Source organism: Salvelinus namaycush, chromosome 2 (genome assembly GCF_016432855.1).
Source record: "Salvelinus namaycush isolate Seneca chromosome 2, SaNama_1.0, whole genome shotgun sequence".
Classification (NCBI taxonomy): Eukaryota; Metazoa; Chordata; class Actinopteri; order Salmoniformes; family Salmonidae; genus Salvelinus; species Salvelinus namaycush.
The window spans coordinates 61875445-61890183 of record NC_052308.1 but is presented as its reverse complement, the minus strand read 5'-3'; the positions used below and the strand labels follow the sequence as shown (position 1 = coordinate 61890183).

The 14739-nt window shown below is 38.6% G+C and overlaps 1 protein-coding gene across 1 annotated transcript; it reads right to left on the bottom strand.

The window, feature by feature from the left end:
* Window positions 1–3932: 3932 nt before the first annotated feature.
* LOC120027245 lies at window positions 3933–14624 on the bottom strand. Its single transcript, XM_038972149.1, has 2 exons — window positions 14354–14624; window positions 3933–5088 (listed from the first exon to the last, which is right to left on the bottom strand). Exon 2 carries the CDS (start codon window positions 5078–5080, stop codon window positions 4286–4288), a length of 795 nt encoding a protein of 264 aa, XP_038828077.1. The 5' UTR covers window positions 5081–5088; window positions 14354–14624; the 3' UTR covers window positions 3933–4285.
* Between the last annotated feature and the right edge of the window lie 115 nt (window positions 14625–14739).

Here is a 14739-nt window from a genome sequence, read left to right as displayed (position 1 = left end):
AACCTGAAGATCACTGACGTCATGATTCAACCTTGTTTTTTTCCGAGTTCCCAGTTGTCTTGAAAGCACCATAAATCCAGAGAATGCCAGACTTTGATGACAAAGTTTGAGGACAAAATTGTTTAGTGTTGTGTCGTGGCTTTGCTGGAATGCATCTCAAAAATTGGGGGGGGGGGCGCTGCCCTACCAAGATTGACATGCTAAAATCGCCACTGTAATTAGGTAACAAAAATCTATGCGTCATGGTCTAATGGCAACGCTCCTGGATCCAGACACATATAAGCCGCTCCCTACCGGTTCATTCCCCTCATTTACCCTTCCTACTGTTACTCCAACTTGCCTGTCTCCCCCTCTGTTTACTAACGTCTAAATGAAGTGTCAAAAATACATAATAATAATGATCTAATAAATAGCTTATGTGTAAAATAATATAAGAGCATACATTTAGCAAAATACAAAGGCAAATCAATTACCGATTTAACATTTCTAATTGATCTTAACCGTTTTCTATTAATCTACTGTATACAGTATTCCCCAAACCATGTACCGTATTGATGTCATACCAATCTTCAAAATGTAGCCACAAACAAACTTTACTCACTTATGGGGATGCCCGTGACAACATGAACACATATAGAGCCTGAGAGGAGTAACATCCACATGAAACGTATAGCCCCCATATTGGATGGTGATTGTCCCTACTTTTCTACCACCTGCTACAATACCGTCCACAGCACCTGCTTGACCGACTGATTTCCTGAATAAAGGGAATATTGAAATGGCCACACTTTATTTACCCTACAATGTATTTATGACTTGCCATTAAGTGTTACTGCCTGACTACAGGGATATAAACAGGTCCAAGGGGCACTGACAACACCATGGAATGTGTTGCGCATTCATTGTAACAGCCACATACAGATGTAGGATCTTAATTTGAGCCAATTTGCTACAGCAGGAAAATAATCCTACAGCATCAGGAAAGTTGAATTATGATGTGGATTATAATTAAGGGATTTTTTTTAGGGGTTGATACATTTTTCGTCAGGGCAAATAAATTCTGAAATCAATGTCCAAATTACAAACTTTAGAAGCCATAACACATGAAGTTTGCATTCCCTGCTGTGCAGGATAATTATCAGCAACAAAAGTGTGATCAAATTAAGATCCTACATCGGTAGGGCACTACGTTATAGTATGAAGTCTAAGTTTCATTTCCTTGTAAGAGGAAAGGGAGTGCTTTATAGTTTTAAACTTCTTCGGGATCGGTGTCCCGTCCACAGGACGGTTGAGCTAACGTAGGCTAATGCGATTAGCATGAGGTTGTAAGTAACAATAACATTTCCCAGGACATAGACATATCTGATATTGGCAGAAAGCTTAGCTATTACAGTGAAAGAATATCATGCTATTGTTTGATGAGAGTGCACAATTTTGAACATGAAAAATTATTAATAAACAAATTAGGCACATTTGGGCAGTCTTGATACAATATGTTAAACAGAAATTCAATGGCTCATTTGATCAGTCTAAAACTTTGCACATACACTGCTGCCATCTTGTGGCCAAAATCTAAATTGCGCCTGGGCTGGAATAATACATTATGGCCTTTCTCTTGAATTTCAAAGATGATGGTACAAAAAAAATACAAAAGAACGGTTGTTATTTTCTTTATATTTTTTATCAGATCTATTGTGTTATTCTCCTACATTCCTTTCACATTTCCACAACCTTCAGTGTTTCCTTTCAAATGGTACCAAGAATATGCATATCCTTGCTTCAGGACCTGAGCTACAGGCAGTTCGATTTTAGGCGAAAATTGAAAAAAAGGGGCGGATCCTTAAGAGGTTCAATGAGTGTGGTTTCAGCCTTCCCGCCACCAACATATCAATGCCAAAAATCATATAAATTGATCTGGATGAAAGTTTATCCAAAATGGACTCCCAAGCTTGACAGCTCCATGGTAACATGGTGTGCCAATGAAGACTTCCTGTAACTGGTACATTGCCTGTCAAACACACCTCAGCCTTATCACTAAGCTTACCGATATTGAGATAATGGTCAGACCCATACCTAGGATTTGAGCTGAGGTTGAACTGTATGTCTGTCTCGTAAAATATCTAGTGCATTTCAATTCAATAAATACATATGTATGCTGCAGGGAAATAATGCTTTAATACCCTCACCTCAGTTGGCTGTTGCTGTACACGTTTCTAGTCCCGTTTGTGGTGGCATTAAACTATATATTCAATAAAAACTGAGTGGGAGATGAGGTTATTATGAAACAATGTGATTTGAGAAATCGAGACTGACCACCTTTATGACACTGTAACAGAGTGTATAGTGTAAACCGTCTATAAATAGACCATATTTGACTGTAATCAGTGAACTTTGACCTAAATCACAGCTGGTGTGACACACACAAAGATACACAGTAGTTATAAACTACTGCTTGAGAAAAAGGGATTTCAATTGATATGAGAATAAATGTGTGAATCTATTTAAATGAATGTGAACGGGTCATTTTCTACAATATACATTGTAATGAGATGATTTTGAATAAAACATACATTTTGAATATGAGAAACTTTAATAAATACATTGGAACAGAAACCAAGTTAAAGAAGCTAATTCTCTCTTTCTCTTCATTAATCCTGTTCTAGGGGTACATATCTGCCAATAGCGTCCCACACCTGGGAACTATAACACAAGCATAATCAATGAACTACAGTATATTCTGATTGGTCAATCTCAGTGCAATCTTAAAGCGAATAGAGAATAAAGAGTGGGAAATAGATGGGTTGATTTAATGTATGCTTTCTTTGATCACTAATGCACAAATGTTGACTTATTCCCTTTTATCAACAGTTTATGATTTATAACAAATTCACATTCTGAATGAACACTTCATAATGAGTCTACTTTGACAGTTTATACCAGTTACCCGCTTGTAAAACCACTTTACTCATCTCTTTCTAATTTCACAAACGTTTTAACTATAAGGTGTGGTATCGGTTTGTGGTTAAAGATGGTCGTACTTTTCCCCGCTTTTTATCGGAAACAATTTACTGTAGGGCTCTATTCAATCTGTGTCGCTGAAGCGTTACAGATTGCGAGACAGAAATGTAAAGGTCATTTCCCATTGAGACGACATATGCAGCGTTTACCGTGACTGCGCAGTCGCCACTGAAATTTGCCTTAATATTTCTATCACGCTGTAACGCTGAACATCCGCAATACGAATTGAATAGAGCCCGTAGTCAGTTGAATCTAAACAAGAAGCTGTTTAACCAATTAGAACAGAGCTGTTACAACACTGTGGGAAATTATAAACTATTGGCCTTGGTTTTACAGAAAATCAATTATGTACAGGTGCATTAGTGAAAGAGAATTACGATTATTAAAGGGCAATCTGCAGTTCTGTATTCTGTTCCAAACCTGGACCAGGTTCTGTATTCTGTTCCAAACCTGGACCAGGTTCTGTATTCTGTTCCAAACCAGGTAACTGGGCTGTCATTGGGCTGTATTGTAGTTTTCTCTAGAAGTATAGAGGTTGGTTATAATCTATATGTAACGGTCGTCTTGTAGTGAATGAGCGGACCAAGGCGCAGCGGGTGATGAATACATAATGATATTTATTAAACAAGATGAAAACTAAACACACTTGAGAATTTACAAAATAATAAACGAAGTCAACAGACCTGAACAAACGAAATTACAGAACACGAAGAACGCACGAACAGGAACAGACTACATACACGAACGACAAAACGAAACAGTCCCGTGTGGTGCAACATACACAGACACGGAAGACAATCACCCACAAACAAACAGTGAGAACATCCTACCTTAATATGGTTCTCAATCAGAGGAAACGTCAAACACCTGCCTCTAATTGAGAACCATATCAGGCAACACATTAAACCCAACATAGAAACACATAACATAGAATGCCCACCCCAACTCACGCCCTGACCAACTAAACACATACAAAAACAAGAGAAAACAGGTCAGGAACGTGACACTATAAGAAATCTACACATATTAAGAAGTGATTGTATGTTGAAATAAATGATTTTTAATAAAAAAATGACTATTCTAAATAATTGTTTAAAAAGTGACTTAGGGTTAGGGTCACTGCTGTAGGTACAGTGTAACAATAATGAGTAATTGCAATAGTGTTGAACTGTAGACCTACTTACAGGAGCACTGTAATACATTTTGTCCACGGTTATTTCCCCATTCGTCCTGTAAGATGAACCCTTTTCACTCTCTTTGGCCCAGTCTACAGAATGACACAGCATTGCCTCTCCCGCCGAGGCATATGGGAGTCTCTGCTCTCGGGTATACTGACAGACACATGATTTATTTTGCTCTCACGAGGCATTGAGTCATGTGGCATGTCAATTACAGACTCCCTTGATGGTGTTGGCCTGGGACTCACAGCAGAGGGCCTCTTGATGTTGACCCAGTCAGGTTGGCTAACAGCTGGTTGACAAACGGTGGTGTGGCTTCGAGCTGGAGTCTCTTGCCGCTTGACTGCTTTGACAAACATAATGGTTCTGGGGTACCCAGCTTGCCTTAGCAGCTCCTCCAGTTCCAGATTACGGATGAGCTTGACCAAACCCCTACTGATCCGATAGGTGTTCTGGCGATCAAAGGTACTCACATCCTCATGTTGGGTCACATAGACTTTATCCAACACAAAGTCGGGGAGAAGACTGATGATGATACGGTCCATATTGCTGTCGTCATGGTGTCCTTTGTAGTTCTGCCTAACGTACGGTGGCAGGTCATCTGCCCCTGGCGTATTCAGGTTGCCCACCTCATAGTATGGAAAGTTCTGGATGGGGAGCAGTTGATAACAATTACCGTTACACTCGGGTCGGTTATTGAAGTGATGGAAGCCGAACAACTCCGCTTTGGGGTTGTACAGCGCCCGCAGGTCACCATTGTTGTCGAATATGACGTAGTTATGGGAGAACCAGTGGAGCAGGTAAAGCCCATGCCTGGGCCAAGGCCTACCAAAGCCAGACGAGTTGAGGTGTCCAATTTCATTTAATGTTTTAATGTTAGCCATGGTTACACCTGAAGAGATTGGAGGAAAGAGAGAGAAACAAAATGTTTACCCTACAACTACATGACATGCCTGTCATACACAATATAGCTACACTACATGACAAAAAGTATGTGGACAGGTGCTCGTCGAACATCTCATTCCAATTTCATGGGTATTAAATATGGAGTAGGTCCCACTCTTATTGTACTGATGTTATTTCCAGATGCAGTTTGGAACTCGGTAGTGAGTGTTGCAACCGAGGACAGATGATTTTTACGCGCTTCAGCACTCGGCGATCCCGTTCTGTGAGCTTGTGTGGCCTACCACTTCTCAGCTGAGCCGTTTTTGGTCCTAGAAGTTTCCACTTCACAGCTGTCGTGGAAAATTGCGAGATTATGTTATAGTGCTTGTAAGATTATATTAGAATGGTTGTTTTAGTCGACAGAATAGAATCTGTCGACTATTGTGTGTTCAGTGTTCCACTGAGGATGGGCCTCTATGAGATAGCACTGACCGAGGAGATTTACGATGTCTTTGGCCAATAAAGCCTAAAGAGCATTCCAGATAGTAAAGGTAATGTTTTTGTACTATGAAGTACCAGGAACGAGATTTGAACCTCGTCTTAGAGACCAAACTGAACGATAGCCAGATAGCATTAGCTATAAATTAAGGGATACTCCTCTCTCAAGTAAAAGTCTTTCTTTGTGAACAGTTCCTATTATCTGTGGTTTGTCATGTCGACTAGGGGGGTGGATCTTTGCTATAAAAGATCTCAGTTGCCATTATGTTGGTACTCTCAGAATTCATTATAGACACCGAATTGATCTGAGAGTCAAAGGACTACAGTAAAGCTCACATTATTAAAGATGAAGTTTAAGTATAACTCTGACTGGTGTGTGGTTTGTAACTCTCCTCATTTGGTAATACAGGAAATTGCCACGACATTTGGCGACGGGGATGGGATGTGAATCTTCACTCGGTGACCGCTCCTGACAACCTAGGTAAATCGTGCACGAGGGATCCCTCAAACTTGGGATCTCAGGAAAACCACACTTCGGGAACGAAGCAGATGGACCCACCTTTGATCTGAGAGGCAGCGAGCCGAGTGGATACCACATCTCAAACTTCGTTTTTTTTAAGAAAGAGGTGAGCGAACCACACACACTTGAAGTCGAGTTTTTAGAAAAGCCTCTGTTACGTAGGCTCTGAGTGTGTATTCCTTTGTGAAGAGGGCACCTTGGAGGCGTAAACAGGGCCGAGTCAGAGGAGAGTAATCTGAGAGTTTGCGGACCCAAAGATACTCTGCTATTGGTCATTTGCGGGCGACCTAGAGCCGTCCTGACACTTAATTGATCACAGTGGGGATTGGTGCGGTCTGTGGGGGTGAGGTGCCAAGGTGACTGTGTTCTGTGTGAAACACGGTACTTGGTGAAGCCCTATTGGAAGAAGGACCTCATTCTGAAAGTGTCTGTGTGACTGTCTAAGTGACCCTCAGAGGTGGTGAATTCCAATTATTTTAAATGTGCTAGCCAGGTATGCCCTGGGTTACTCTGTGTGAGTATTTTGTTATGGGATCACTAGGTAATATTTGTAGTAGCGTTCTGTGTGAGCGGGGTAGGTAGACTCTTGTGGGTAACCTTTTAATTATGTCCTGATGTTCTGTGTGAACATCTGACCAGTTCTGTGTGAACATCGGACCAATCCTGTGTGGGTGATCCTTAAAGTTCTGTGTGAGTACGTAAGAATTTCTTACGTTTTATATGGATTCTGTGAATATATGAAAACATGATAAATTGTACTAGTGATAACGATGAAAGAAATGCTGAGAATATAATTAGATACAATTTAAACCACCCATTCGTAGACGTACGCAGGTTTTGAGTTGGTATCTTTAATGGATAATTTGATAAAAATGAGGTTTTAAGCACTATTAAACTGTCGGGGATAATCTGGGCAATTGAGCGCTAGAAACTGATTAGAGTGTGTCCACTTTTGGTTATTTTACCCTAATGATGGAACTATAAAACGCTTATTGGATTATCTCCGTCTGGGTACAACATTTGAAATAAAACTGCCCTTAAGGTCTGAAACTGTTTTATTTTTTCTTCCCAGTATGAGAGGAGTTGCGGGATTTATTTAATAAACCGTTTTCCATAAAGTTAGAGCGAATTAAGATGGAATCTCAATGTAATTTATAATGTTGTACAAAGCCTAAGGTATCCATCAAACTAATTATCATTGCGTGATTAATGTGATGTAGTAAAGTAATTGAAATATGTTGCATGAGTAAACATAATCTACTTTTATTGAAAGGCGCAAGATCTGTTTCCTAGTCTATAAATGTCGATTTTATTCTTTGATTGCTAATCTATTCATTTGGCATGTGAGAATCATCGCCGGAGTAACGCTTGGACCTTTAAATTAGGGCTATTTTTCTGGGAATTGTCTCGGTAGTACATGCCTGATTTTACGACTATTGTAAAGTGGCTTTATTTGCGGGGAGTCTTAACCATTCAAATAGCGTTGGTGGTATAGTGGTGAGCATAGCTGTCTTTCAAGCTGGAAACCCAAGTTCGGTTCCCAGCCAATGCACTGACTAAAATCTGAGTTTTTGAATGTAATTAAACTATTGTTATGTTTTGCCTGGAAAGATACGGTCGCTAGTGTTTGTATAAGATATAAACTGAACGTTTTAATAGCTTGTTTGTTTCAAATTGAAAGAAGGGATAAATTGAACTTTTTAATAGATTGTTTAGGTTAAATTGAGAGACTAATTCATTCAAAATAATAGCGAAGCGAATTTCGATGCAAGACGGTGTCTGTTGCCTAAATGATCTGCTGGAATAACGTATTGAGAATGGAGTCGTATTTAAATTACTGTATCATAGAGGAGACAGTTACCTAAATTAAAGAAATTCTAAATAATAGCGGAGAGATAATGGCGATAGAGTGGTGCCCACATAAATGTTTTTCATTCTTATGGATTGACTGACATATGCTATAAATTTGGCGCTGTACATGTTATTTTTTAACGTCTTGGACATTTCATAAGTGTGAAGCCGAAGGAGAAGAGAAAGTTGTAAAGTTTGGTTTTAATCTTACGATAGAGGTAAGGCAGAACGTTGAGAGGAGAGGGGTTATATTTTTGCCCACTGGAAAGAAAAAAAAAATAGGATATGTTAAGCTGAAAGTGAATCAGGTGTGAATAAGGAAACATTGTGATAATGTATTCTGATGATTATTGATTCTTGGTTTGATTGTTTAGTTAACACCAGTGAATTTGAGCAGGAAATTCATGTATTCTAACATTGTAATCTGTTTCCATTACGTGGAACAATGTCAGGTCATTAAAGTTGATTGCAGTTTGAGTCATTTTTATTTTTACAGGGACAGTGCACATTAATCACAATTGTGTATGTCTAATGGCAGGGTATTCCAGACATGGGAAGCTCTCACACTGAAAGCAGATTGACTAAAGGTGCTTTTCCTTAAGGGAACTATACAGTCATCTCTCATGGCGGATCTTGTGGATCTGCTGCCATAAGGTTTGGGTTTTCTGCTTAACAAAAGTACTGAGTAGAGGGGGAGCCTGGACATTTAGAATCTTGAATACAAGATAGGCGTCAGTGTATTGCACAAGATTTTTCCAACTCAGGAGCTTATGCTTTCTATAGCTATTGGGTTTCCTATCAAGTACTTTGAGAGCCTGTTTGCAGACAGACTGAATGGGTTTTAATGGTGTAAAGCAAGCTTGGGCCAAACTAGTAAGGTAGTATGTTAAGTGGGGGGGGTATCATAGATTTTAATTATAGTTTTGTTACCTCTGTAGTCAAAACAATTTCATATGTTTTGGAAAATTAGCTAGGTTGAATTTGGGTTATTTGAGTTACCTTTCTTTTATTTTGCTTTTTAAAAGAGAGGTTGGAATCAGGTATGATGCCTTGGTACATAAAATCAGATACCACCTGGAGCTTTTCCCCTGCTACATAGACATCTGTCTCAGGGGCATCAGTTGTTTTCTTTGTGAGGAACATGCAGACTGTGTTTAAAAAAAAAATGAGATGCAAACATGAGTCTCTGAGCAAGTTTGTCATCTGAACCATTACAGTAGTGAGTTCTTGTGTAGTTTGTTATTTGCATGCATTTATCACTGTATCATCTGCATATATTGGAACTTCAGACCCTGTACAGACAGAAGGAAGATCATTAATGTACGAGCTGAACAGTATTGACCTTCGGGGAATGCAAACCTTGTGGATATGAGTTGGAAAAAGTTAGTTTTGATTTTTACACTGATGAGACACCGTCAACTTTTGAAAGATTTTAGATTTGTTAAAAAATCAGGATGGTTTTTACTAAACATATCAACAGGTTGAAATTATTAAATTGCTGATTAAAGGGGTTATGGGTTTGTTTATTTGTTTACTGTTTATTTTAGGTGTTGATTTTACTTAATTAAACATTGTATTCTCTGATGTGTTTGAGTAGGATTCTTTCTTCCGGGACGGATGGAAGTTACCTAAAGTATGTAAGTTAAAGGAGACATGGGAGAACACGTCTACATTTCTATTAAATGGCTGGGATTAAATATCACTGATTCCTTACGCTGAGAAATGTACTACATTTGCGACAGAGGAAAAAATCATTACATTTAGATAGTAATGATACCAGGATAATTGTATCTAAGTGTATGTTCAATTAAGCATACATATACATTGGTGTAGATTACAATTTATGATTAATGATTTGAGGTACAGTGGAATTATCATTATTCTTAGGTTTTGTTTATAGTTAACTTTTGACTTTCTGAATCGGTGTAGTATAATGAATGCTAACGAAGTGTTTTGTGTTTTTTTCTGGGAAAATGTGGGTGTCATTGTCTCTCTTTGAAATGTTTCCTGGGACTATAATCTTGGGGAGAGTGAGTGAGATTGAGGCCGTAAACTACCAAATTGAAGAGGGCCTGGAAGTTTTTGTGTGTTTTTACCTTAAGGTTTGCAAATACACACACACAACACATTTGTTATGACTATTTGTTGGTGTTTTTAAAATACTATGTTTGATTTGTTTTAAAATTTCCTTTGGGTTTGGTGAGTGGTTCATTTATTTTAGTGCCAAGGTATCTTAAAGGGGCACGCACACACCTGGAATTTTTCTGAGTTTTTATTTTCTGAGTTTTAATTAAACACATGAATTCTTTTGATAAAGGAATGTTCTGGGAACCTGGGATACAACATGTAGGAAATGTTTGACTATTTTTGTAATTTGTCTAATATAGTAAGAAACACTTATTTGAAGGGTTTTGTATGACCTATGACCTTTATCATGACTTTCCGTTGTGGCTTGATCACCCTCATTGGAAAGCCATTTGTATAATGAAATGATGGTCCTTTGTAATACTGATTTCAAGGTAATTTGTGTAATTGATAAATATAGTTCTTAGCCATATTAACTAAGGGTAGGCTGCTTTAAGTCTATTTTCCTATGACCATATGGGTAAAATCATTCTTCTTTGTGGAGTTTTTCAGAGTAGTGATTTTATTTGATTAGGTTATTTGAAATGTTGTTTTATCTTTTGACCAGTAGTAGTGTTGTTTTATACATTACTCTCATGGAGAGACATGTGTTAAAAATGGGGGAGGATTCATTTCTTTGAGGTTTTGGATTGAAGTTTACACACCTTGAGTGATATGTGAAGGAGTGTATTGTATTGTTGTGCTGTTCTCTCTTTCTTTCTCTCTCTCGGAGGACCTGAGCCCTAGGACCATACGTCAGGACTACCGGGCATGATGACTCCTTGCTGTCCCCAGTCCACCTGGCCTTGCTGCTATTCCAGTTTCAACTGTTCTGCCTGCGGTTATGGAACCGCCACCTGTCCCAGACCTGCTGTTTTCAACTCTTAATGATCGGCTATGAAAAGCCAACTGAAAATTATTCATGATTATTATTTGACCATGCTTGTCACTTATGAACATTTTGAACATCTTGGCCATGTTCTGTTATAATCTCCACCCGGCACAGCCAGAAGAGGACTGGCCACCCCTTATAGCCTGGTTCCTCTCTAGGTTTCTTCCTAGGTTTTGGCCTTTCTAGGGAGTTTTTCCTAGCCACCGTGCTTCTACACCTGCATTGCTTGCTGTTTGGGGTTTTAGGCTGGGTTTCTGTACAGCACTTCGAGATATTAGCTGATGTACGAAGGGCTATATAAAATAAACTTGATTGATTGATTGATTGTTTGTTCTGTTCTATTCCCGATGGGTTATAGGTCTAACTTCCTGATCCTTTGGCTCTACGATGGAGTTGACAGTGTGATGGGAGTATAAGGCCATTTGAAAGAATAATTTCAATAGAATGTGTGGATATTCTCGTTTAAATTTGTTTAGACATGTGTATTAAGAATAATTGGTAAAAGTAATAATTTATCATGTAGTTAATGAACTGAACTAAACTGTTGTTCTGATCTGTTCTTTCGAGGTTATCATGAAAAGTGACATCAGACGGTATATTAATGCATGGAAGAAATAATTGGACCGAACAGTGTGTGTACCTCAAAACCCCCTCTAACTGGCTGAAGAAGAGTAACAAAGGCGTTGAATAAGGCCCTGTCTGGACCACTTCTACCGAGAGAAGGGAGCCGAGCCAGAAATCGGTGTACAGTCTCCGATCTAAGCTATCAACTGCTTTTCTCATGATGTTTCTCTCAGGAGTGTGAGAGGAGTCCACGTGGAGTGGGCATGGAGAGAGATCTGTTCTAAACTTCTCGTATGCTGCTGGTATACTGGTTGACGAATGGACAAGACATAATGGGTGGTAAAGGTGAAACATTGAAATTGGGACATTATCATGGGCCATCCACTTTGAACTGTAAAGTTATCTGAAGAAGAACGAAAAGGACGCCAGAAGAATCAGTGCCTGAAGGAGGGGGTTGGTCAACTGTGCCAAAAAAATAGTTTTAGACTTTTGTGGTATCAGGTTGATTGTAGAGGTCTACACCACGTGAAATTATAGTAATTTAGATTAAGAATGCATTGAGATACTGATCTGTATTATAATCGTGATAAAAAGGTTAATAGTAGAATTATGGGATAATTATACTGAATGTTAATATGAATGTACATTCTACCAATATTGATGTGTGTTAAATTGTGTTTTTTACTTTGAGGGACAAGACCAATTTAAATCCCTGAGCAATGTTCATTCTAAATTTTGGTTGGATAAATAACTGGGTTCTAATTATGATTTTATTTGGAAATTGAATGATTTTTAAAACTGAAGGATTGTTTTGATTGTTGTTATGACCTAATGATGTTGACACTATTCTCAGCATGTCATGGTGAATGGAGAGGGTGAACTCTGATCTGGAGAGTGAAATTGATCCTAATCTATTTGATCTATCGGCATTGCCTTATAAATAGTGGAATCATGATGCTTGTCTTGGGTCATGTTCATTAGGCACCAAGGGGATACGTTTTATTTTAACTATGAGTCATTTCCTGGATTTGTTCAACAAGATATGCTATTTTTTGTTTCTGGAATGGAAATAGACGTTTCCAACATACTATGCTGATCCATTGGAGTGTGATAGATAACTAAATATTATTTTATTAAACTCCATTGTTGCATGCACTGCATTATGCATTAAACATGTGCTTTTCACTGTCTATGGAAAATATTGCTTTGAATCTCATAAACTGTAATGAGTTTTGTTTTTCTTCGTCGGTTCGTGCAGGTGACTGTGTATCATAACCTTCCCAGATAACATGCTAGAGTGCTTAGAAAATGTGTTGGGGATTGAAATAAGAGACAGTGCTGAGTTTCTTGGAATGAAACTGGTCATGTGCAGGAACCCCATGCAATGAGTTATTGTTTTGTGATTTTTAGTTTATGTAGAATATATGTATTTTCTATGTAAATGGATGTTCTCTTAAATCTTGTAATTTTTAAATTTTAAGTTGAGAATATTCTCAAAACGGGGGAGATGTCGTGGAAAATTGCGAGATTATGTTATAGTGCTTGTAAGATTATATTATAATCTTTGTATTGCATTAGAATGGTTGTTTTATTCGACAGAATAGAATCTATCGACTATTGTGTGTTCAGTGTTCCACTGAGGATGGGCCTCTATGAGATAGCACTGACCGAGGAGATTTACGATGTCTTTGGCCAATAAAGCCTAAAGAGCATTCCAGATAGTAAAGGTAATGTTTTTGTACTATGAAGTACCAGGAACGAGATTTGAACTTCGTCTTAGAGACCAAACTGAACGATAATTTATAGCTCATGCTATCTGGCTACGGGATACTCCTCTCAAGTAAAAGTATTTCTTTGTGAACAGTTCCTATTATCTGTGGTTTGTCATGTCGACTAGGGGGGTGGATCTTTGCTATAAAAGATCTCAGTTGCCATTATGTTGGTACTCTCAGAATTCATTATAGACACCGAATTGATCTGAGAGTCAAAGGGCTATAGTAAAGCTCACATTATTAAAGATGAAGTTTAAGTATAACTCTGACTGGTGTGTGGTTTGTAACTCTCCTCATTTGGTAATACGGGAAATTGCCACGACACAGCACTTACAGTTGACCGGGGCAGCTCTAGCAGGGCAGAAAGTTGACGACCTGACTTGTTGGAAAGGTGGCATCATATGACGGTGCTATGTTGAACGTCACTGAGCTCTTCAGTTCTACTGCCAATGTTTGTCTATGGAAAACGCATGGCGGTGTGCTCGATTTTATACACTTGTCAGAAGCGGGTTTGGCTGAAATAGGCAAATCGACTAATTTGAAGGGGTGTCCTATACTTTTGTATGTATTTCTATGTGAGAGTTCCACAACGTTGTGCCCTACTGGATTGAGTGGACTGAAGCCAAATGCCTTTGTTTCCTGATCCTGCCACAACCTAACCACTCTACCATCCTCATTATCTGAGCCACAAAGCTCAACCTATTCTAACCTCAACCTATTCTAACCTCATTCTGCATGTAATGCTGCTCTCAAACTTCATAGTATATGATCTGAGTTGAGGAAGTTGAGGTCAATAACTTGTGAACCTTGTTAATATTTAAACACTCAAAAATATTTTGTCAATTTTTAAAAATGATTAGTACTGGCTGATACTGTAATTCAAACTATACAATAATAGGTGTTTGATGTTACAGATACGATGCCAAATGGAGAAAACAACCTGTGATACCCTTTACTATGTTGCCATGAACACACACACACGCGCACGGGCACGTACCGTGCGCTCTCTCTATCTCTCTCTCACACACACATATACATACTTGCCCTGTACCTTATTTATGAAGTAGATCTGTTCTTGCTGCTTTCTTGCTGTGCGTATGCTGTGTCCTAGTGAGTGTTTTACAGGTATTATCCGGGTAGGGCTTCCCAGGGCTGGGAGGCTGGAATTTAGGAAATGAAACCGAAAGTACCACATTTTTTACATATCAACATTAAAGACTGATTTAGAAACTGTACAAAAATGAACATACTTTTCATGTTCTACTTAGTTTGTCAAAGGTTTACAAAGGCCATACTATATTTAGAATTTTCATTATATAAGACTACATTTTATCAACCTCAAGTAGCCTTCAACGATGATTGGTGTGTGTGTGTGTATGGGTTTTCTTGGATATGTAGGCCAATCAGCGATTGATGTGCGTGAGTATGGTGAGGAAA

Excerpts from the sequence above, each read along its gene's own strand:
- LOC120027245 (XM_038972149.1), bottom strand. The coding sequence starts at position 5,080 with ATGGCTAACATTAAAACATTAAATGAAATTGGACACCTCAACTCGTCT.